This window comes from Mastacembelus armatus, chromosome 24 (assembly GCF_900324485.2).
Source record: "Mastacembelus armatus chromosome 24, fMasArm1.2, whole genome shotgun sequence".
Classification (NCBI taxonomy): Eukaryota; Metazoa; Chordata; class Actinopteri; order Synbranchiformes; family Mastacembelidae; genus Mastacembelus; species Mastacembelus armatus.
This window is the reverse complement of record NC_046656.1, coordinates 17,810,559-17,834,673: the sequence shown is the minus strand read 5'-3', so window position 1 is coordinate 17,834,673 and position 24,115 is coordinate 17,810,559. Positions and strand designations below refer to the sequence as shown.

The following is a 24,115-nucleotide window of genomic DNA, read 5'->3' as shown; positions in this document are numbered from 1 at the left end:
TGGACTTACTACATGGTAAAATGAAGGAATGATCCCGTTAGATTTTACATTTCCAGGCCATTTTTACAAAAGTAATGCAATTGGCAAAGTGTGTAAGCTAAGTCATTTCTGATGTACACGTCTGTAGGATTAGTTTGTCAGAATCTGTAACTTAAAATTGCACAATGATACACTGTAGGCCTACATAAATATTATTAAATAAAGTGAAGTAATATGGAAATGAGCTAAATATGAATCTTTGGCCAGAAATGTCAGTAAAAATGGTTGTATAGCTTTGAAAGATATGCTATTTCATTTTTAGGCTTCCGAAGTTATAGGCTATATGGTAGAAATATTCGTGCTACAATCTGATAGAAGTGTTTTTGGAATAAAAATAGACCTACACATTTTCAATCCAATCTATAGCCATATTAAAAACACAGGTCCGACAAACCAAACTACATCTAAATCCAGTGTGTTGTGACTATTATAGAAAACATTAGGAGGCGCAACGTTGCGTGTCCAACACTGCGCCATCTAAGCGTCGCCTGTGTTGTTGCAGTAGCCAGAAAGTCAGCTCAGCTCACCTGGAGTTACCAGGATGTGACCGTCAGGTGTGTTTGGCTCCTCGTCTTTGTAATCCAAGCTGTTCGGGGAAACATGCTTCATTCTACTGGAGGCCTCTATCGTGCACAGTGATGATGCGCTGTTTCTAACGTTATAATCACAGCTGTTTCTTTTTTTTATCGTCTAAACAGGTTTTTTCTTCGTTTTATTAAGTCTCTCCGTTCCCATTTAAACTCCTCTGATAATGCTATTGCTGTAGAGAGTGACTGAAGGACTTTAGATTTGAACTGGACTCCAGCTCAGACTTGTCTTTTGCATTTTGTGACAGGAGTTGATAAGTAAAGGATACTGCAACACTGGTGATCAGACATTTTACTAATAAATCAGTTTTTTTTTTCAGTGCTCTAAATTATCCTGTATATTTTTTTTTAGGTAAAACTATATATTTTTTGACTTATCATCATTGGGCTTATTGGTTTATTGTTTATCAGATCAATGTAGGCTAAGACAATAAAACTGAATTATTCGGCTATTATGAGCTATTAATTTAAACCGTGCTTAAAAAAGTAAATGATTTGCATATAACAAGGCTAAAATGACAGTGCTGATCTGAGGCCTGTACTTTTTCAACCCTTCCCACTGAAAAGTTCATCAGCACCTGAAATAACTGGAGGCGTGCTGCGTCTGTTACATCCTTTTCCCTGGATTGTTTTGACTGCATGATGGAGGCCAAACGTTAAATCTCATTTCTAAATTTAACCCGGAAAAGTGTCACTCGAAAACACTATGATAGGAGGCAGTCAGGGTCATCAGCCCTTCCGCCCGCATGAATCAAGACTAAATCAATGCGGGCTTCAGAAGCTATTGTTTCAGCTCATGCAAGAGAAACATGCGATCGGCGAGTTTGAGGAGGGAGGGGGGCGCAAATACAGTAGGAGGAGAGGGGAGGAATTGACATCTAGAAAATATAGCTAGAAACCAGGATATATGAACTCACCGCATGTAAACGAGCTTATTAAAGCTGCTTTTATCATGGCGAACATTAGAGTCACGTTAAAAACGTTGCATGGGCAAGGTGGCTTTTTTTTTTTGCTATTTAAAACTTGGACTATAAAATCTTATTGGCCAAGACCCAACGTGTGAATCTTGAGGGGCCTTGCGGAAGAAGTATCGCCTCTGAAGTTAATTGTGTTTTCGTTTTAGAGGGGAATAGATTTCCTCTGTTTATTATGAGCATGGGGACGGATTTGCGTCACCGTGCAACTTGCAGGTCGAGATAAAGTTGCACAAATATTGAAAAAGGGAAGTTCTAACAGTCATTATAAAGCCCCCCCCCCCTCTGCTCCGGAAGAAATAAGGATTTCTGCTGTATCCTAAAATACTAAAACAGGTTCTATTTTTGGGGCACATCTAGCAGGCATATCCGCTCATTTAACACGAATCACAGCCCATCAAAAACAGGATGAGTTGGAGCTAATAGACGCTCGCCCGGATTCGAGTTTGCACGTTCATTTTGCCCAGTTTATTATTCAGTCTGTGCTATAACTATTATCCTGTGCTATAAAATGTGGCCTGTCTTTCGATTCTTCTTTTTTTTTTTGCATCTTGTGTTGGCAAATTATTAAGCGTCTTGAAAATCTACAGATCAAAGGCCTTCTTGAATATACAGTCTGTTCAGCCCGGTGCATATTCGAGGTAGGAAACAATTTATTTCCAACAGAAGAATGTAAATGAATGTGAGACTTCACGGGCATAATGTTTGTGTGTGCGGTGGGTAGGGAAGGGTGCTCTCTTTAAGTGATCAATCCATCATCTCAGGATCAAAATTGCTCCAAGATTTCTCGGTCGTTTGTGTGTGTGTGTTTGTGTGTGTGTGTGTGTGGGTGTGTGCGTGCGCGCGCGGTTGATTCTAATTTGCAAGGGCGTGATGAGACCAATTGCAAACCGCCCATTGGCTCAGAAAGCAACCAATCAGTGTCAGTGGAGGAACTTCAGAGTGGAACTGCTGGGTTAGGATTTCAGAGCTGGGAGAGCGATTTTGGCATTTAACCTAAGAGGACGCTCATCGATTCACCTAAAACGCTGCCCTTGCTTTTCTACATGCCTGTGCTTTTATACCCTCTTCTGAGAAATAATAAGAAGCATTAGAGATTCCGGGATGTACACGACTGGGCTCAACCCGTTTTACGCATCAAATTTTAGCCTCTGGTCTGCGTACTGTGCAGGGGGCTTCGCTGTGGATACGATGAAGAAACCCTCGTTTTGCATCGCAGACATTTTGCAGGCTGGGGATGCGGAGAACATCCCAGGATCGTCTCCACTCATGGTGCATATGGGACACCACCACCGCGCACAGCAGGGACACTCCGGCAGCTCTCCGCTGCGCCCATCTCCCGTCGCGCCGGAGCAGTCCGGTTACGGCGCGAGGATGAGTCCGACGTCTCCGTACCACAGACACGGACTACAGCTAACGTCAGTCTCCAGAACTGCGTTTAACTCCCAACAAGCTCCCCCACCTTCAAGCAAAGACCTCAAATTCGGAATTGATCGGATATTGTCGACAGATTTTGACCCAAAAGGCAAAGAAAAGTCGTCATTAAGAGGTGAGCAACGTGTTTTATTACACTTGAAGTTTCCATGAAGTCATGTGGTGTTTGTAGAGAGGCTTTACATAATGTCACTCAAAGAAAACAAGTTATCTTTCATGCCCTTAAAACCTTTAGTGGTATCAAGCAAGACACTGTTGGATTTTCAAAGTTTAGAAACTGAAACCAGAAACAACTATTAACTTTGCATGTGTGAAGTCAGTGACCTGCTCCAGTTTGTAACGCTCACAGACTTGTTCACAAAGAAGTTAGGTCACAGATAATGTGCACTTTAAGAAGCCCTGTGGGGAAATCCTTTTCTCTCTTACACCCTTCACAGAGGTCAGAGTTCAGGTGCAGCTACAGCAGCAATGCAGCTGGAAGTTTACTCAGAGCAATTTAGCAAGGAAATTCAGACATGAATCAAAATACTGGCTCCCTCTCAGTCAGTGATAGGCTGCATGTGTGCCACTGCGATAACTCTTCCTGACTGAAGCCCATTATCTCTCGCTCTGTAACAGATCTCACGTCCATCGTTAGCTCAAACCGTCAGTCAGGGATCCATGTCCCCGTTCAGCCTCCGGCCAGCCAGTACTTCTCCTCCATAGACCCCGGGATGAGTGACGCGTCCTCCATGATGAGTTCACTAGGCAGCAGCAGCAGACAATCAGGCCAGCATCAGTTTCAGGACACCTTCCCAGGTAGTCACCACATGTAGGACTGTGACAGACATAGCCTGTCTGCTCTGTGTTTGGATGCGTGACACAGCTGCAGTGTCCCTCTGGTTTCTGGACTGTTTTTTGTTTAAACTTCATGTCCTCTTCCCGTCTTCTAGGTCCATATGCTGTCCTGACAAAAGACACAATGCCTCAGACATACAAGAGGAAAAGGTCGTGGTCGAGGGCAGTGTTTTCAAACCTGCAAAGAAAAGGACTTGAAAAGAGATTTGAAATACAGAAGTATGTCACCAAGCCGGACAGAAAACAGCTGGCTGCGATGCTCGGGCTGACAGATGCTCAGGTAAGAGGAGGATTCAGACATGAGTCTAACACACGCACAGGCCTACATCTTATGTGTGGATTAGTCTACATGATCCAAGGTTTTCTGAGGCCTTATTTTTTTATTTTTGGTCAAAACTACATCTACAAAAAAGCTTTTAAGATACAGCTGCAGAGATTATTCTGGCCTGCAAGATAAAATAAGGAAGATCATTCTTGGAGTGTGGGTGTTAAAATGATTTGGTGTTACTGGTCAACCATTTAAATTACACAGTTTTATATGCATGAATTTAATGTAATTTTATTTAGAAATGTAATTAATGTCATTAATGTAATTAATTAATTGGGATCCAAATAAACAAACGCACGCACAGGACTGCAGGCTGGATGTTAGAAATAGTGAGGATATGTGTCCCAATTAGCCCCCAGCAAAAAACATTTTGGCCAAGCACAATTTTTTAAAATTATTATTATTTTTTTTTTGTTTCCTTATTTAATAAGTTAGTTATTACATTTTTTTAGTTTCCTACATAGAATGTCTCCAACAAAAAATACTGGCATATAGGTGTGTACATTTGTAACTGTAGATCAGCCCCAACTCTTAAATTCAAAGATTTCCAGTAAAATTGGGATGACAGTGGATTAACAATAGCTGTGGCCCTGACGATGAAATGTAGTTTAGTAGTAAATATAAAATAAAATGTGTGCTTCTGTGTTTGGGGCTATAATTTTATAAGCTACATAAACACTAAAAACTTGACAAGCAACATATTTATTTTGCAGCCTGCATGCTCATGTCTCACACAGATCCATGGATTTAACCAGGACATAAACTGAAAATCACTAATGAACAGAACTTCAGATCCAGACCTTTAACTGTGCTTGAAAGGCAGAACCACAACAGCATGGTGCAACCTGATTGGCTGAACGGGTGCAACCCACGGACTGCCAAATCTCACCATATCTAGGACAGCCCTTCACCAGCTGGTGTTGGTATTTTATTATAATGTATAGGCTGCTGTTTCAGTTAATCTTAATCCAATCAGGCAACATGTCAATAATAATGCCATAAATGAAAACTATGATCATTATTATTGTTATTTTAATTAATATTACATTTGATAATACATTTATCATAATTTCATAACATTAAGGCCAACAAGAATTTAGTTGTTTTCTGCTGTTTCACTAAATGTTTGTACTATATTTGCACTTTTTACAGTGTCTTGCAGACCCCCCTTTAAATTATTATTAAATTATTATTATTAAATTATTGGTCACTGGTTAGCTTTTGGTGGCCTATCAGTGTAAAGTGTGTTAGTCATCACAACATGAAACAATGACAAAAAAACATTTAGAAGCATTAAATTAAAAAATGATGAGACTTGAATTAATGCACCAAATGTCCCACTGTAAAGCCAGTTCAATTCATAAGACAATGCTCAAGTTTTATCTCAAGGAAGATTTGAGAAAAAATAAGATTACAAGGGCTCTAGAAGAGGCTGCAGATGCATGCCACAGCGTTTTTGTTGATTTGTGCGCAGGAAAATCTAATTTATCAATGTCTGTAATCGCAGGTGAAGGTGTGGTTTCAGAACAGGCGCATGAAGTGGAGACACTCCAAAGAGGCCCAGGCCCAGAAAGACAAAGAGAAGGACGAGAAGCCGGACAAGAGTGCGTCTGAGTCCGGCAGCAGGGAGCCCAAAGAGCCGGTGGAGTCTGACTGTGAGAGCGAGGGAAGGAGCGAGTGTGAATCCGACGAGGTTCAGGAGGAGGAGAACTCTGACGAACTTTTGGACGTTTCTGAGCACAATAAAACCAGCGTGATCATGAGCGGAAGCGGGCCGACGAGCAGCGCGGACGCAGCGGCCACAGCGACAGACACAGCGGCCTCACAGGTGCTAATATGAAGGCAGGGAGTGGCCTTTAGCCCCGAACAATAAAAAAAGTCTTATTACATCGGCAGAAGGACGACAGTGATATTAAAACACGCCTAGAGTGGCAGAGTCAGGTTACTAAACGATAAGTTGTGGAGAGGTCCCACACCGGTCTAATTCCTGGGAACAAGTGGAGCAATAAGACATTGTTTTGTCCAGTATCACACATTAATTTTAGCCTATTGCAGACACCAGGGAATTAAGACTTAAACACTCAGGATTTTTAATAGTCCTAGTCTCTATTTGTTTTTCTAAACCCTCTAAGGCCATAATTAATCAACCACAGACTTTTTAAATGTAAACCTGACTTTCAGCCACGTCCTGTCCTTTTCTGTGAGCGTCTGTTTGCGTCAGGGTTTCCTCATGTGAAGGAACCATGGGGTGGAGAATTTTATTTTTAGGTTATGAACCACTCGTTTGACTTTGTTAATGAAATCTCAGAGCATCACGGCAGTGTTTTTTTTTGTGTTTGTTTTTTCCTTTTGTGGATATCGACTATAGTTGTACTATTTTGTTAATAATAATTTGCACTGAAAATATTGTAAATAAAATATTTCTTACTTTGAAAATCCGATTATAATTTATTATTATTATGATCATCATCATTAGTAGTAGTAGTAGTAGTAGTAGGCTAGTAGTTGGCGATGATTATATTGTTTTCATTAATATTATTTTGTATTTGTATTGTTCTTGCCCGTCATGATTCAGTTTATCTGACGTGGTTTAATTTGGGTATTAAATATGTTTATTTCAACCTATATTATAGGAAAAACAATACCGACTGAAATAAATAGTTTATAGGCTAAACAATAAAACATGCAACAAATAAAATGTATTAATATAAAACAGTGGAAACAGAAAAGCGGGAGAAGCTGTTGTTCTATATAATTATTTATGAAATAAATCGACCTCACTTTTACTTTACGTTTAATACAAAATCACAAAATCCTGTTTTGTTTATATCACTAAAATAAACGAACAAATCATACTATCATGGTTTTTGTTAAAACCCGGGTCAGTCGCAGCATCTACATCGTCGAGTCGGCCAAATTCTAACCTCATGATAAATGTAGAACCAGGACCTTCAGGCCTTTTCCTATACGCACATTGATTTAAGCAGGTTTTTAGTGAGGACGCTGAGGCCCTGGCAGCGCAGAAAGCCAGAGAAGAAGAGGGTAATTTATAGTTTGTATACATGTACTGGCTCCAGATAGGAGCGACGACCCGGATGAGTATATTTTACGTATCCAGACACAGATACAGTCAACATCTCCGTTTATTGTGCTGTTCATAATCTCTGCAGTCATTTCCCCGCTCTGATATTCCACAGCAGTTCTGCGTTTGTATATTAGCACTAACCCAAAAAAAAAAAAAAAAAAAAAACATGCCTCACAAAGAGCAACGATAGAGCTTCCCAGTCAGCCTTATGAAGCGGCCACTTTACTGCTGTACATCACCTCCAAACTCACGTGTGCAGCGCAGTTAAACCTGTTTAAGCATGATGTCATGGCACACTCCCTCCCTTTACATGTCTATTAACTCTGTCAGAGGAACTAAGCCTGCTATAAATCTGGAATAACCCTGTGCTGCTTCTCCTCAAGGCCAAATTTTCATTGTTGTTCCTTGAACTATATCTGCCATTATGACTTTCAGGGTCTTAACAAAGCTGAGTGTTCGTGATGATTGCACCATGTTGCCAAAAAATGGATGACTTATCCAGAAAATTCCTACTGAATAAGTGTTTTTCAAATGCAGCTGCAGCCCCATGACAACTTAAAGATTGGGTAAGATGAGTCTGAGTCAGTGAAGCTTATTAATGTGGATATGCATATGCTAAGAGCTGTGTTAACCGGTCCTAGGCTGGAGCCAGCACATTAGAAATAGTGAGGCCACAACCAGATCGACCAGTATTAAAAAGAGGTGTTTTTTTACTTGGCTATTTAACAGTTCATTTATGCTGTTTCAAAGCCTCCTCCTCACTGATGGGAATAAATTCTAGTGAATATCTTTTCACCTCAAAGCTGTCACTTAAATATTCTGACTCTAAAAATACTGCAATAAAAAATTAGTGCAGTATTTGATTGTATTAAAAAAAACAAAACTCAAAAGATTATCACCAGCAGTGGAAAGTAACAGTAAGAATAAAACTCCTTGGTACTTAATGCTAATTTTGAGGTGCTTGCACTGTACTACTGTACTACTGTACTTCGTTTTAACTTTCACTTTAAAGTTAATTCAAGACTAACGAAAAATAAAAACAAATTCACAGCTTCACAGAAGGAAAGAAAATCATTTACCTATGTAAAAGTCACAGTATCATACTAACAATGTGCCATTACCATTAAAATCTAACCTTAACATATTGATGACAAATGCTTTGTTTTTTTAAAATATTTTTGTATTATATTGCTGAATTACTATTAACATCTACTAAAATGTTGCTGTTGCTGAGAGCGGAACTATTTTGTCTATTTTATATACTTTTTGCAACATATGTTATGTACTGATTGCGTCTTTGTAATGTCAGTCGTTTTTCTAACAGGCAACTAAAGTATGAAAAATAATTTATTCTGAAATGTCAGTGTACATATATAAAATAGCATAAAATGGATACTCAAGTTTTTCAAAATAGTACACCTACTTAATGACACTGAGTAAATATATTGTTAACCTCTGCTATCCACTATTCAGGAATTAAATAATAGAACTTTTATATTACCGCACCTGATAAACAGTTTGTAAGTGAAAAGAATGTACTATAGTATAATGTAGTGATGTTGAATCAGCTCCTGGCTTTCAGATAGTATTATATCTCAGTCAGGAAACTCAAAGCCCTTTGGTATTTGTTGTCATGTTAGCAGCAACATCATAGTGAGTGACCCAAAAAACCTGGACCACCACAAACTCTCTCTACTATGGGGTCCACTTTCCTTTCCTCCGGAAAGAGGACTGACCCCCAGAGAGCTGCAGTTTTTCCGTTTTAGCTTAGCATCTTGAATTTCACTTTTCGTGCTTCCCTCTCTTTCCTGGCCTTACCGTATACCTGCTCCCCTTTGTTTCTTTTCCATACAGGAAATATTTTACCCCCAAAGTCCAGCACAGTTTCCCATAAGCTAACTTGGTTTGTGACAGTTATGAAGTAGATGGCATTCATCTTAATCTTCACTTTTAATTCATGCTCGATCAAAACTTGAGTTATTAGAGCTAGCTTCCATGGAAGGTAGTAAAAGCTGGGCACTTTATCAACCTAATATTAACCGTTAAAAGCCCACATATTAAATGGCTGGCTAGGCTGAGTCTTGAATTATGCTCAAAAACCTATAAAATACATTTGTATTTGCAAATGTACAATAACATTAACAATCCAAATATTTAATATAATACTGAGAGGCCTTGATTTGTGAACTGTTCTTAGAACTTTTATAAGCAGGGCAAGAGAAAGTCCATCTGGCCTGTATTCAATGTCAGCTAACATTAAAAGTGTCCTGTGTGTCCCTCTTGTCAACCCAGGATGGGGAAACCCATAAAGCAAACCAGGCCCTGCAGATTTTGCCAGTATTTAACGCTTTGAAAACGTAACTGTGTAAAACAAATGACTTGTGTGAGAGCACGGGAGGAGTGTTCTGACTGCAGTTGTTGAGGGATTAACATAACTAAAAGCTGTGACATCTCCAGCGCTTTGAGGCATTATCTGTGAGGTTGCTTGATAGGCTAATGGAGATTTCTCCTCTATTACGATGCATCAGAGGAGAACTTAGAGCCTGTCCAGGGAGGTAAATAAAAGCTACACCATAACTCACCAGGTGGTTGAAAATCTGCAGCCAAGACATGAAGCGTGCAAAAGGATGGAAGTGTTGTTTAGTAACTCTGCTACTTCCTCAATTGGCAGATTAAGATGATAATGTCAGCAATTGTCATGATGATGATGATGATGATGGTGAAAGTCCAGTGGACATCTCAACAACACTTTTATGAACTCATTACTGAGCACTGCTCAAATGTAAAAATGCATATATATATGTCAAAATGAGCCCTTTAGAATCTATTCTGTATGTTAGGTTTTTGGATTATTATGCACAAATGTGTAAAAAGCATTTTAATGTTTACCTGTGGAACTGCTTTATTCAGTGTTGGGTAGTCAAACAAGATAAGATAAACTTTATTCATCTCCAAGGAGAAATTCAGGTCATCTTGTAGTTCAGTAAGTCAGTAGTGAGAGTAGTCAGTTGTCATCTGCCAATAGATAAGGTGTTGTAGAGGATGATGGCAGTGGGGATGAAGGATCTCCTGCATTGCTCAGTCCTTCAGCAGTGAGGTGAATCGTCCAGTGCAGCTGCTTCTCTGCTCCATCGAGAATTTGTGAAGGGGATGGTCACTGTATTACAGGATGGGCTCTACCTTTTTCTGTGTGCATCTCTGCACCCGAGCCCCCAGTGAGTCCAGTCTCATTCCAGTCACTGAACCAGCTTCCTGCACCAGTCTATCCACTTCATGCGGCTTCCCCAGCAGACTGCAGCATAAAACACCACACTTGCAACTAGTTTGGTAAAACGTGCAGCATCTTCCTGCAGACATCTAAGAACCTAGGCCGCCTGAGGAGGAAAAGCCGTATTTTAATACATTAAATATTCCAACACACAAAAAATTATGCGTGTATTTTAGTTTGAGTAAACAACCCAACAGTAAAAAGAAAAAAAGAAGTACCTCAATACTTTACTTAAGTACAGTAACTGAGTAAATATTGAGTAAATGTACATAGTTAGGTTCTAGCACTTTTTAATGCATCTCTAAATTATGCCCTGGCTTTATTTTCCAATAGTATTTCAGTCTCTGAGATACTAATTCAGAGGCGTTAGCTTTGGGCTAATGTGACTTACACTCCACACTCAAAAATCTGTTCATCATCAGTGGGTCATTTTATTAAATTACTGTAACTGCAGGAGTGTGTGTCGATGCTCTGTTCCCTGCAGAGGCATGTTCGTTCCATCAGACGCTGATTTATGAGATCAGCTGGATGCTCTTTTCGCAAATGAGCGCTGAATCATCGGCATGAGGGATGACTTCCTCCTGAGACTAGCAAAATATTATTACATGGTACAGACCTTTAATTTGATAGCAGCCAAAACGTTTCCAGCCGCCCCCATAATTTCAATCCAATTCACTGGAATGACCAGTATCAAATCTTTTACTTATGGGCTTTTAAACCAAATTTTATTCCAACCGAGATGTTTGTCCCCTTGTTGAATTAGACAGAGTGTGCCTGAAATCGTTATGCAGAAAGCATGAAACGCACACTGACCGAAGTCCACGGAGAGCTTATGTTTCATGTCCTTCATGTGAAAATGAAATATCACCAACACAATCTGGAATTTTTCACTGAATATCTATATCTATCTTATTCCTCCTTACGTTTCATATTTAGCTTCAGTAAATATACGGTTAGCCTGTAATTCCTGGATCCCTTAAACAGTGGACTGCTCTGCAGCTGCACATGTACCAAACATGTTCACCAACGCTGAAAGCTGAGTCCCTCATACAGAAGCTGTCACCACATTTCCAAAAAGCCACATTATTGAGTGCTTTTTTAACATGGTCGCAGTTTCCAAGCATCTTGGCCTTACTTTCAAAACCAGAACCTTGCCAACAGTTGGGAGTGGAATAAGACGAAGAAGAAAAAAAAGACATCTCAAGTTAAATTTAAAGATGTGTTTCTCTTGGAAGCCGGGCTGCGCTGCCATAAACCAAGGGAGACATTTTCATGCTCCACATTTTTCATGGTTTTTCTCCGAGTTTCCTCCCTTCCTTTCTCACTCCACCTTGGCTCCAGAGTTACCAACTGCTGCACTGGCTGCAGACCACAGCCAGCAGGGCACTGTGGGGTGGCCTGAACAGAAGCCCTCCCCCCACCTCAAAAGCTCTCCTGGTTGTCCTTGGATGGTTCTCACAGTGGAGAATCCCTTAGAGAATCTGCCATCTGGACAGCACTGCTTAAGCTCTCTTCACCACCCTTCTCAAATAATACACTGCGTACACACTCGGAGCTGATGGCCAACAGTAATCAGTTACAAGCTAAAAGTCCTCTGACATACCGCCCTGTTTTTTAATGTGGCCATGAAGGAATCGTTTTATTGCAGACTGCAGACTGCTGTCTTGAGCCAACCCTGTGTGGTATATGCTGTAATTTTGAAGGGTGCAGAGGTTTGGTATTAATTAGGGCTGTGAAATGGCAGCAGTTCGACTGCCTGCCCGTTTCCATAGAGGCTGAATTTACTGAGTGATGTACACACTGGGAGGGGGATTATGGCCAAGGTTTGGCTGCCCGCTGAGATGCAAACACAAAAGAGAGCATGTAAAAAGTGCTTTTATTTCACATGACCTGTCATCAGCAGCAAATTTTCACTCTGCCCTCTGAAACTGGGGTGAATTGCTTGTGGCTTTCAAACTAACCTTATGTTGGGACCAAGCATCAGAGTTGACATTATGTGCGTGCAAATGAGAGAGTTGCTCACATATTCAACCTCAGTGCTGGCACTCAGGAGCATGGAATTGTTGTTTCTCTCAGTAATGAGACTGTCATGTTATGAGGTTAGCTTGTAGGGGTTATGTACAATTTTCAGACATTTCGCATGAGGTTCTACTCAAAATGTAATGTAAACAGTTTAAGCTGGTTTAGGTTGCCTTGAAATATTGGAATATAACATTCAGAGATAACTTAACCTGAAGTAGAATAGTTAGTTAGCAGCATATTGAGCCTTTCTGTATTTTCAGTGAGTGTTTACTCCAGGTACTCCAGCTTCCTCCTAGACTCCAAAGACATGTAGTTTGGGGTGAGGGTAATAGGTGACTCTTAATTGACCATTGGTGTGAATGTCAGTGTGACTTTTTGTCTGTCTCTTTCATAGACTGGTGATCTGTCCAGGGTGTATCCTGCCTCTCACCCAGTGCCATAACAGACATTTAAGATATATAGAGCAACTTTCATCATCTTTTTGGCCACATGGTGAATGCCCTCACAATTTGTCATTTGACACATTAGCCACTTTAGGCCAAATTAACTTAATAAAAAGCTAATGATAATGATAATAGTAAAGTTGATTCCAGTAAATCCCACATGACGTTTCATAGCGTGCAGCACAAACCAACTGTGTTAACTAACAGTATTAGCAGAACCTGACACATGATGCAACTGAGGTCACCTGTGCTGCTGTTCTGAAGATAAATGTTAAGTCTGCTGAGTATAGTCTGAGGTTTCCTCATTTCCCCTTTCTGCTGCTTATCATGGCTTGCAGATGCCATTTTATGGAGAACAGCTAAAATGAAACACCGCTCAGTGAAGAACAAGATGAACTGCATGGCTGCTAATGCTGATATCATATGATTAACATATGATTTTTGCTTCTTCACTGAGGGAATGTCGTGTCATCTAAATGTGTTCTCTCGTTAACAAATCAGATGTTAGATGTTATCATAAGATTGTATTTAACTACAGTCATGCAGTGTTACATGATGCATCTTTTCTGTGAAGTGACCATTTTGACAGTCAACACTGAAGTTCTGCAGCACACATTATGCAAACATTGAGCCTGACAAAACAACAAAGAGCAGCCACCACACCATGAAGACAGAAAGCTATTTGTATCATTAAAATATATGATTGTTTCTTTTGGTGTGAGAGGGCCAACAATCCTGCAGTGTTTAGACCACCCCGGGGACCAATCACACTCAAGCATGTCACTTGGCTCGTTGCTCATGCCCTTTCATCTGATAGTGCCCTTTATTATCTGACTGTGTTGTAGCATTAGACCTGGTCACACTTCATTATATCTATGTCTCTAACACTCTAAAGTACACACACTTTGGACTGATGCTGATGGATTATCAAGGATTCTTCTTCATGACTCGTTGCCTGTTAAGGGGAGGAGAGGGCAAAAGCAGGAAAATAAATAAGACGTCACTTTGGTTTGTCTTGTTCTTGTTCCAAAATAAACAAAACTATGGCCGAGAGAACTGCACAGGCTTTCTGAGCATTACACAGCTCCTTTGATCAAAACAGTTTGGATTGAAAAACTGCCACACACTGATCACTGCAGCAACCAGACAGGAGACATACAAGTGAGAGTCACCAGGTGATTTATAGAAAGCACTGTTCAGTTTCACATCCTTTCTTCCCACTTCCTTTTAACTGATTTAGCAGACAGATTCAGATGCGGGTGAGAGATCATAATTACTGCCCTTATTTGCATCTGCATGGTGACAGAAAGCCATTTCTTATACTGTAACTCTAATGCACTGTTAAGGAAAATGTGATTTATGCTGGTTTAACAAGGGCCACATAGTCAAAGCATTCATGCAAGCCAGAGAGTGCACTGTGCTTTTCTTGTTCTGCTGTGTGTGTGTGTATGTGTGTAATGTTTGCACATTTTTAGGTTCATGAACAAGAGTGTGAGTGTGAGCCCTGTAACCCATATGTGCAAGGGGCGAGAGTTCAGTTCCTGCAGGGTTTGTTTAGGAATATATGACACTGCACAGCTGGCCTAATCATCTGTACATATCTGACTATAAAAATTTACTGAGCGTCACCAGAGCCAGCTGTCTTTATCAGCGAGAGGTGGAGTTATTCCCACTTCGGACAGACAGATGCCTCAACACCAGATCTGCTGCTCCAACCCTCATTGGGTCGTCATCCGTAACTGCCTGCCCACTCAGAATCAGCATTCTGTATTAATATGAGAGAGATATAGAAACAGTCAGTGCCTTCATTGAAATCAAAACCATCTCCTGATGAGATAGTTACAAATTGTATCTTGTTTAATACTTTCAGTAATGTCAGCTGTCAACTGGCGATTGACAATTCACTTTGGTGAAAAGTGAAATATAACAACTAATGGATGGATTTGAATTTGTTCAGTACTGTGTTTACAACCAAACACCTGCAGAATGGATGATATTCCTGAAATTGATCTACCTGGAAACCAGGGCGCTCTCTGCCTGGTTCCTAATAGTGGTATATAAAAATGTGTCCACTGTTTCCCATAGTCCAGTGGTGTGATACAATCTGACTATACACAACCAACTACCACTGAACTTCCCTGCTCTGCCTTGACACACAGTTGACCTCAGCCACGCAACATCCATAAGGTGATCATTACAAGTTGGAGGTCATGACCTGCATGCTCCAATCACATCACCTCTGCCTCTTCCTGCAGTAACCCCCTGCTGTAGACATACTCTCCATTTCCTTTAGCACTGAAAAAAGTCACAGGCTTCATAATGTTTCCCATGGTACAAACCTATGGATTGAGATATAAAGCGATTCTGTCTGACTGCAGGAAACAGTCACAGGAAATGGCGATGCAGTGCGATGCTTCTAGTGCCACTTCAGGTTATTTATTTGGGCAGATTTTTCTTTTTTTTTCATGGGAATTCCCTTCCTTCCAGACACTGACTCTTGGAATCCCAGACTCGGTGTTTGGGAGTTGGAGGAACAAGCCAGCAGTGTCATGTAGGTTGTTAAGGCTACATGGAGAGATCGCTCCCCTTCCCTTACACCTCGTCACATCATCTCCCTCCTCCTCCTTCAAACAAAAACTCACGTGGGGAATCCAATTAGTTAATCTCACTCTTGACACACTTCCATTTGTTTGCAGCACAGACACACCATTCCTTCACAGATCGTCTCATAACAAGCTGTCAGAGAGGAGAGAGAGGGAGAGAAAGTCAAAGCTGCTATGAGTGAGCCAATTGATTATGAGCTTTGAACAGACAGGGAGACATCTGGCTTCCATTACGGCCTGCGATGGGATGCAGGGCTCCTCTGCAGCCGGCAGCACAGGCCACACGACGTACAGACACATGCAACACAGCCTGTAATTACTGCCTGTGAGTTGGTCAGAAGCAATCAGAGTGATGCTATGTCATCTAAAGCTGAAACAGGTTTATTGTGTTTTTTCTGTTATTCAAAAGTGTTTAACTGTCCGGTTGGTTTTGACCTTTCCACATGGTGCATGTGATTATTTGGTCACTATGAAACATGCTGAGTGCTGTATGTAATATGGCTGCATCATCAATTAATCTGCTGTTTGTTTAAATCAATTGAAAAATGTAAAAATATCCCATATTAATGTGACATTAAGACTAAAAAAACAGCAAAGATAAATAATAACTTCAGCAAATAACCAATATCAGTATTGTGCTTTCATTTTCTCATAACCAAGTAAGTGATTTAGAAATTCTTGATGGATGTTTCATAAGTCATGCTAAAGGTCAGTAAATCTGGAGGTCACGGATGAAACACTGCACGGAAACATATGTTAATCTACCCATTTGTGCTAAAACCAGTAGAAATGTAAAAAAAAAGAAAAAAAAAAGTAAAACATGCATTTCCTAAACATTGATGTATTTGTTACACATAAGTAATCATATTTTTAAGAGATAAGCAGCACTGTATGCTTTACTTCTTTATCTTGTCTCATCACATTTCTCTTGTGGCCTTTAGGCAGTGACATGTATTTGTAGAGTAAGGAAAGACTTCCTGTTATTGGCTTATTAACCACTATTGTGTACTTTAACCAGCAAGACTCATTATGTTTCTCACGGTCCTAGTGATCTGCTCTTATAACACGGACTGCACATCTATTGCATATATCTCTGTCACTGTCTAACATTGTCTTAATCTGACCATGAAATGCCAAAATGCAATTCAATGCAGTTTGCCACATTGCTCTTATACTTGCTTTGGTATTTCTCCCACAGGGCCAATTACTTGGAACACATGGTCTGACTGATGTTTTTGCTATAAGCAAACTCAAACTACCAGAGAGAGGTAAGGGTAAAGAGTCTCCCTGCAATATCACTTATCACTGTGGCAAGATGGAGATTATTGACTTAACTGGTCTAAACATCAACAATGAGTGATTTACAGCCTCCTCTCATCCTCTGAGAATTGTGTATTTTACATGGCCAGAGGTAGAGCAGGAAAAAAAAGTATCTCTATACATTGAGAGAGAGACGCAGGCAAACAGCAGATTACACCACATCATGTCATTACCACAGAACAAGACAAAAAGCTGTTGTGACTTAATGTGCTTGTTTGGGGTTGTGGGGGCATGTTGATGAGGTGGGAGAAGGTTGTGTCATGGTAGTGAGTAACACCAACAGTACTAAATCACCTTTAAGTTAAACTAATCAGACAGGGCACTCACACACACACACACACACACACACACACACAGACATATATGTTACTGAGTGTGTGTTTGTGCAACAACAGAGGCCACTAGTTTGAGTGTTAGAGTCAAAGCAATATCATAACATTATTTACTGCAGGAGCTTTGTTCTGGATTGCATTATATTCTACAGTGATGTTGCTATTGTGTATTGTTGACTTACAGGTCCTACTCATGTCAACTACTCCCACCTGCATGAAACTGCTGGTTTTACTACAGTGTCTCATCTCTATCAGTGTTAACCAATAAATGAATGTCTCATGTCTGTGAGTTCATGTACATACTTGTGTGTATGTGTGCTCACATCATGCACGCTCTGCGACCTGACACACTAAAGCTAAACCACAAGGCAATAATTTACTAATGCAGCCTTCAGCCATGCTCCCTGGGCCTGTCTGCAGCTCCTGATGGATGCTGACGGCTCCAGAGATGGACTGCTGCTGATAGGGAGTGACCAGAGAGGAGCCTGATTAAAAGTAGTGGAGCACGGCAGACAGTGATAACCCCTATCCAGGAGTGATGAATCCACTCTGGACAGGCTGCTGTCTCATTAGGGTCTAACCTCAGCCAGTCACTGCATGTCCAAATAAACGCTGAAACAATCCAGCTTTTATCAGCAGGATTATGCTTGTTTTCCTTTCTGCAGCTTTCCTTGTGTGGGCTCATATAGAGCCCTGCTCCTCCTCTGCCGGTCTCTATAAACTGAAGGTGTGATTCACCAGCCCTGACTTCACTGTGTTTACACAATACTGGTCTATCTTTTTAAATTAATGAGACCAACAGCACCATTAGACAACTATTTGCCTGCCTAATCTGGAGCCAATATGAAATAGTAAGGAAAAACTTGAAATAATCAGCTCTTTATTTGTGATAACATAAACAGTTGAGTTGTTTTAAAGTATGATAACATTAAATATTGGGCCTAGGGAGGGGGACAGAACGAGGTAGTTTACATTCTCACTGGAGCAATCTTGATAACAGGTCAGAGGGAATATGAGCCCCTTTAAATGTGTGCATTAGTGTAATTTATTGGGTTTCCCTCTCAGCCCTGCTGTTCCTCCAGCTCCTTTTTCCCAAACAAAAGACAGGCCAAGGCTTCAGAATGGATGGGAGTAAAAAATCATTCACAGTTGATAATCACATAAAACAACACCATATTTGCTGCCTAATAAGCACAAAACGTTCCATCAGCTTCCTCCCTCTGATCAGGATTAAGTGACTCCTCTGAGCAGACCTGTGTGATTTACACCCAGCGATTTGGAAATGCTTTGGTTTTGGAGTGGGTACAAGGAGAGTCAGTGAGGGTGGAGTAAGGCCAGAGTTTTCATAATTCTTTGTGTATGTCTGGAAGTCATCCATGTGTTCTGATTTTTAACCAATTTATGTCCGAACAGAATGACCCTGGGAATTAATGAGGTTCTGGTCGTGAGTTCCAGCACTGCAAGGTCAAGTAAATCATGCTTTAGGGCTCCAGCCCTCCCTCTCTCTCTCTCCAACTCTACATCCTGCGATAACAGTAAGACAAGGGGCCTGAAAAATACCACCTCATCGACACTTGTGTCCATCCAGTAGAATATATTTTAGAGCATGAACGCCAACCGGCTGTAAAGCCTGCTTTTAGTGGAGACTAGAAACTGATGAATGGGATTGGGGCAAGAGCAGTGGGACTAGAGGTCAGTTTCTTCATTTCACATTTCACAGCAGATTGTTGATGTTATGCACATTTCTCTCTCCAGAGTTGACTTTTTTTCTATCTGGGCCTGTGTTTTATTGGAGCATTATAAAGACTTTATATTTGATTTAGCTGCACCATTTCCCTTCAAATGAATATGTGGTTGAGCACATTCGCTTGAAGGAAAAGTTGACATCATTAGAACGTAATACCATGAAACCTAATAGAGTAACACCTCAGTAACGAGTTCTGCAAATCCGTCAACTTTTTTTATGCAGAAAAATAATTTGTCTTTTCATTTAGTAGCTGTTAAAATGCTATAATTTTTTACAAGTGTTTAGTGTTTAATATTTCAGAGGAAAAAGGGTGACAACATTGTCAAACAAGCATGAAACTGGAGCACAGTTCAGCTCACATGGAACACTGGAGAAACACTGCCAAGTCCTGCTTGGCTGTGTTGTTATCCTACTGTAACCAATAAGGCAACAGTTATTACCTAAATTAATTTTCCTGTCTTTAAAAAATATTTTGAAGATCATTTTTATTTATGTCTACATTTTTTTAATAAAAGTTCTTATTTGGCTTATTTTACCAGCATCATAAAGGCTGGTTGCTGACAAGCTGTTTACAAAATCATATTGACAAAAATTTTAAATTGTATTTTAAATTGGCTTTTTTTTTTCGATTTAATTTCTTTTTTTTTTCAATATTTTTGAAAGATTACCAATGTCGAAGCAGTAGATGCTGAGAAACTGAACTGAGCCTAACATTTAGTCCCTAGTAAGCCCTAAAAACCCAAATGGATCCTACACTGCCCACAAGGCACCTCACCTCGGTATGAGTCTTTCAGTAGACCCGCTCTGCCTCCTGAATCCTCAGTTCTTTCAAACCTCACACTTCACCACAGTTATTTTTAAAACTTTAAAAATCTCTCTCCATAATCCCAGAAGACATTATAAAACAGGGTGAGTAGTAGCCTACTCCTCTGATGAGTGAACAGACCTTCAAGTAATTGACCCCGTTGACCATTTCACAACCTAAGTTTGTCCACACATTCCTTCCCCTGGCTAATAACTTGTTGATACAATTGTCCTCACAGTAAAGGTTAACTTAATGCATGAATTAGACCAGGGTGACAACTTGGAATAAATCTGGCCTGTCTGCGATTATTGCAATTACATACTTCAAGCTCAGTTAAAATAAACGAAGCGGTGATGTCAGAAGTCCATGTCGGAGCAGCTGAGGAGAAGCAGTCTCCACACTCTTGGCTGATGGCTCCAGACAAGCACCTGGATGGCTGTAATTACTGTCATGTTCCAAAAGAGATGAGAGATACCAGAGGCCCAAATAAAACCTAAAACGGTTTTGATATGATGGATTTCTCTAACTTTGTTTAAAAATTCCTTGAGCTGTCTGTCTGCTGTCTCAAGGAGATGATGACTTGAGCGATACAGTCTGTCCATTCAAGCCCTCAGTGTACAAAAGCTTTATAGTGTTTAAATCAATAAGGATAGCCAGATTGGTCTGAGTCTGCATGCAGCTACAGTTGCTGCCTGTTTGCTCTAAGTATGCAGAAAGGTTTCAGTAAATGTCTGCTGTGTGTGTTTACATTCTGCTTAATGCACTGAGATGACACTGAATCTAAACATATTCACACACAGACTCTCCACTGCTCCACTTTACTGGCACATTCCAAGTAAGTCCACCTTTATGAGTCCAGCTGTCTTCAACCTGAAGTTTCTCACTGGTTCGCATTTAAACATAAGCAGTTCACCGAGTCAACAAAGAGTTGAGTTATGTTGACTTTTAAAAGAAGGAATTTTCATTGTTTTGAGTATTTTTCTCTGTATACAGCATATACATCCTCTGCTTAGAGAAGTACAGGAAAGAGCAATACCACAATATAAAAACACTCTAAATAGTAAGCAAAAGTACTGAAACATTAATAGCAGTTTAAAGTAAAAGCATCAAAAGGAGAAATGCTCCTGAGCTTTATACTGTTATATATCACATTATTGATGCTGATTTGACTAGAGGTTATTTGAATTTCTCCTCTTTGGTGTAGGCTAATAAGTACTTTAGTTTACTCTCTTTACTTGAGAAGGCTGTTTATATTTTATGGTAGGCCTTTTTTCTAACTCTACCTCAGTACACTCAGGGAGTACTTGCACCTTTTTATTTGGATGTTGCAGTTACTGGTTATTTTGCAAATTCATCTTATTATTACAAACATTAAAAAAACAACTCATCATGTATTCTTATACATTAAGCTGTCCTACTGTGTTTAAGGTGTTTCCCATCAGTGACACTTTCAGGTTAATCCATCAAAAATTTAAATCCAATAATGTAATATAGGCCCATATTAGTGTGAAATGGACCATTCTGCACAATGAACACATTAATGTGTGGTACTTTAGGTATATTTTGATGCCAGTACTTATTTCTGATGGACTCCAGTTATGTAAATACATCACAGTGGGAGCTGCCACATCTTCACAGTGAGCATGCCAGAAACTTAAAAACGAATGACTCCAGCATTCACTTGAGATTTTACAGCAATATCCCCTCTGTCCATGCTGCAAGACATAACACACCGGGGAGATAGAAATCTCATTTTGGCAAATGGGATTAAGGCACATACAGTGGGTACGGAAAGTATTCAGACCCCTTTAAATTTTTCACTCTTTGTGTCATCGCAGCCATTTGCCAAAATCAAAAAAGTTCATTTTATTTCTCATTAATGTACACTCAGCACCCCATCTTGACAGAAAAAAACAGAAATGTAGAAATTTTTGCAAATTTATTAAAAAAGAAAACCTGAAATATCACATGGTCATAAGTATTCAGACCCTGTGCTCAGTATTGAGTAGAAGCACCCTTTTGAGCTAGTACAGCCATGAATCTTCTTGGGAATGATGCAACAAGTTTTTCACACCTGGATTTGGGGATCCTCTGCCATTCTTCCTTGCAGATCCTCTCCAGTTCTGTCAGGTTGGATGGTGAACGTTGGTGGACAGCCATTTTCAGGTCTCTCCAGAGATGCTCAATTGGGTTTAGGTCAGGGCTCTGGCTGGGCCAGTCAAGAACAGTCACAGAGTTGTTCCGAAGCCACTCCTTTGTTACTTTAGCTGTGTGCTTAGGGTCATTGTCCTGTTGAAAGGTGAACCTTCGGCCCAGTCTGAGGTCCTGAGCACTCTGGAAGAGGTTTTCTTCCAGGATGTCTCTGTACTTGGCCGCATTCATCTTTCCTTCAATTGCAACCAGTCGTCCTGTCCCTGCAGCTGAAAAACACCCCCTCAACATGATGCTCCCACCACCATGTTTCACTGTAGGGATTGTATTGGGCAGGTGATGAGCAGTGCCTGGTTTTCTCCACACATACCGCTTAGAATTAACGCCAAAAAGTTCAATCTTGGTCTCATCAGACCAGAGAATCTTATTTCTCATAGTCTGGGAGTCCTTCATGTGTCTTTTGGCAAACTCTATGCGGGCTTTCATGTGTCTTGCACTGAGGAGAGGCTTCCGTCAGGCCACTCTGCCATAAAGCCCCGACTGGTGGAGGGCTGCAGTGATAGTTGACTTTGTGGAACTTTCTCCCATCTCCCTACTGCATCTCTGGAGCTCAGCCACAGTGATCTTTGGGTTCTTCTTTACCTCTCTCACCAAGGCTCTTCTCCCACGATCGCTCAGTTTGGCTGGACGGCCAGGTCTAGGAAGAGTTTTGGTCGTCCCAAACTTTTTCCATTTGAGGATTATGGAGGCCACTGTGCTCTTAGGAACCTTGAGTGCTGCAGAAATTCTTTTATAACCTTGGCCAGATCTGTGCCTTGCCACAATTCTGTCTCTGAGCTCCTTGGGCAGTTCCTTTGACCTCATGATTCTCATTTGCTCTGACATGCACTGTGAGCTGTAAGGTCTTCTATAGACAGGTGTGTGCCTTTCCTAATCAAGTCCAATCAGTTTAATTAAACACAGCTGGACTCCAGTGAAGGAGCAGAACCATCTCAAGGAGGATCAGAAGAAATGGACAGCATGTGAGTTAAATATGAGTGTCACTGCAAAGGGTCTGAATACTTATGACCATGTGATATTTCAGTTTTTCCTTTTTAATAAATTTGCAAAAATTTCTACATTTCTGTTTTTTTCTGTCAAGATGTGGTGCTGAGTGTACATTAATGAGAAATAAAATGAACTTTTTTGATTTTGGCAAATGGCTGCAATGACACAAAGAGTGAAAAATTTAAAGGGGTCTGAATACTTTCCGTACCCACTGTACAATAACAACAAGAGGAAAGAATGGGCTTACTGTATTAAATGATGTACCAAATATTCCCTGTGTGGTTTTTGCTCAGCATATTTCTATAAATGGTAGATGGCTTGGGGACACCTTGAATGTAGATCCATTTAACACTGAAGAAGGATTAGTCCTTTGTGGCCTAAGCTGTTTTAAGGTTGTCAGAATAAAAGTCACTATTTTGAGACAGGAGTGCCCACAATGACTGAAACATTTTGTGGGAATACAGTTTTTATTGGCCTGCAACATGCAGAAGTGTGCAAAGATCGATAGCTGACAGCTGAACTTTAATTTCTGGGATTTAAAGTATCTGTCTCAATCAACTTTATTTTTACATTGACAGGCTCATATATTGTGCGTCTGGCTATAGGCCTGAACTGCAAAAGGGCAAAAATATCTCTCACAGCCTTGAAATTCCTCCAAGCTTCATGAATCATGTAGGTTTTTTTTAATTCTATTTTGCTGTCCTATACCGTCCTTTTCTCTCAAAACAAAACATCTGCTCCTGTGCATCTGAGACTTGAAGAAAATGTACAGTAAGCTGAGCCTTCGAGTGTGCTTTAACAGCCTCCCAGACCTCGCTGTTAAACTTTGTGTCTGTGTTATATTGAGTTGAGAGGGTAATACTCTATGTGCCTCCTCTGCTTAAGATGAAGAGTAAAGGGTGAAATGGGTTGCCAGTTCTCACCACAGTTTCCTCTCTTAAGTAGCTCTGATGTTGCAATAACACAAACATGCCAAAAACAAGACGATAATGAGGGATAAAAGGCATGTTAACTTTGTCCAGACCCTTTTAAATGTGAACCCAAATGTCACATGCCCTAAGCTCAATAGGATTTCAGAACTCTATCATGTGCA

At 40.4% G+C, this 24,115-nt stretch overlaps 1 protein-coding gene across 2 annotated transcripts; it reads left to right on the top strand.

The window, feature by feature from the left end:
- The first annotated feature begins 2,547 nt into the window (after positions 1-2,547).
- Positions 2,548-6,640, top strand: hlx1 (H2.0-like homeo box 1 (Drosophila)). 2 transcript variants are annotated; one of them, XM_026319531.2, is made up of 4 exons: positions 2,549-3,149; positions 3,653-3,832; positions 3,967-4,151; positions 5,707-6,640. In XM_026319531.2, the coding sequence occupies exons 1-4, from the start codon at positions 2,705-2,707 to the stop codon at positions 6,037-6,039; spliced, it is 1,143 nt and encodes a 380-aa protein (XP_026175316.1). In that variant the 5' UTR covers positions 2,549-2,704; the 3' UTR covers positions 6,040-6,640. The 2 variants fall into 2 exon arrangements, with proteins under 2 accessions (XP_026175317.1, XP_026175316.1); XM_026319532.2 differs by lacking the exon at positions 3,653-3,832 and having other exon boundaries at positions 2,548-3,149.
- The last annotated feature ends 17,475 nt before the right edge of the window (positions 6,641-24,115 follow it).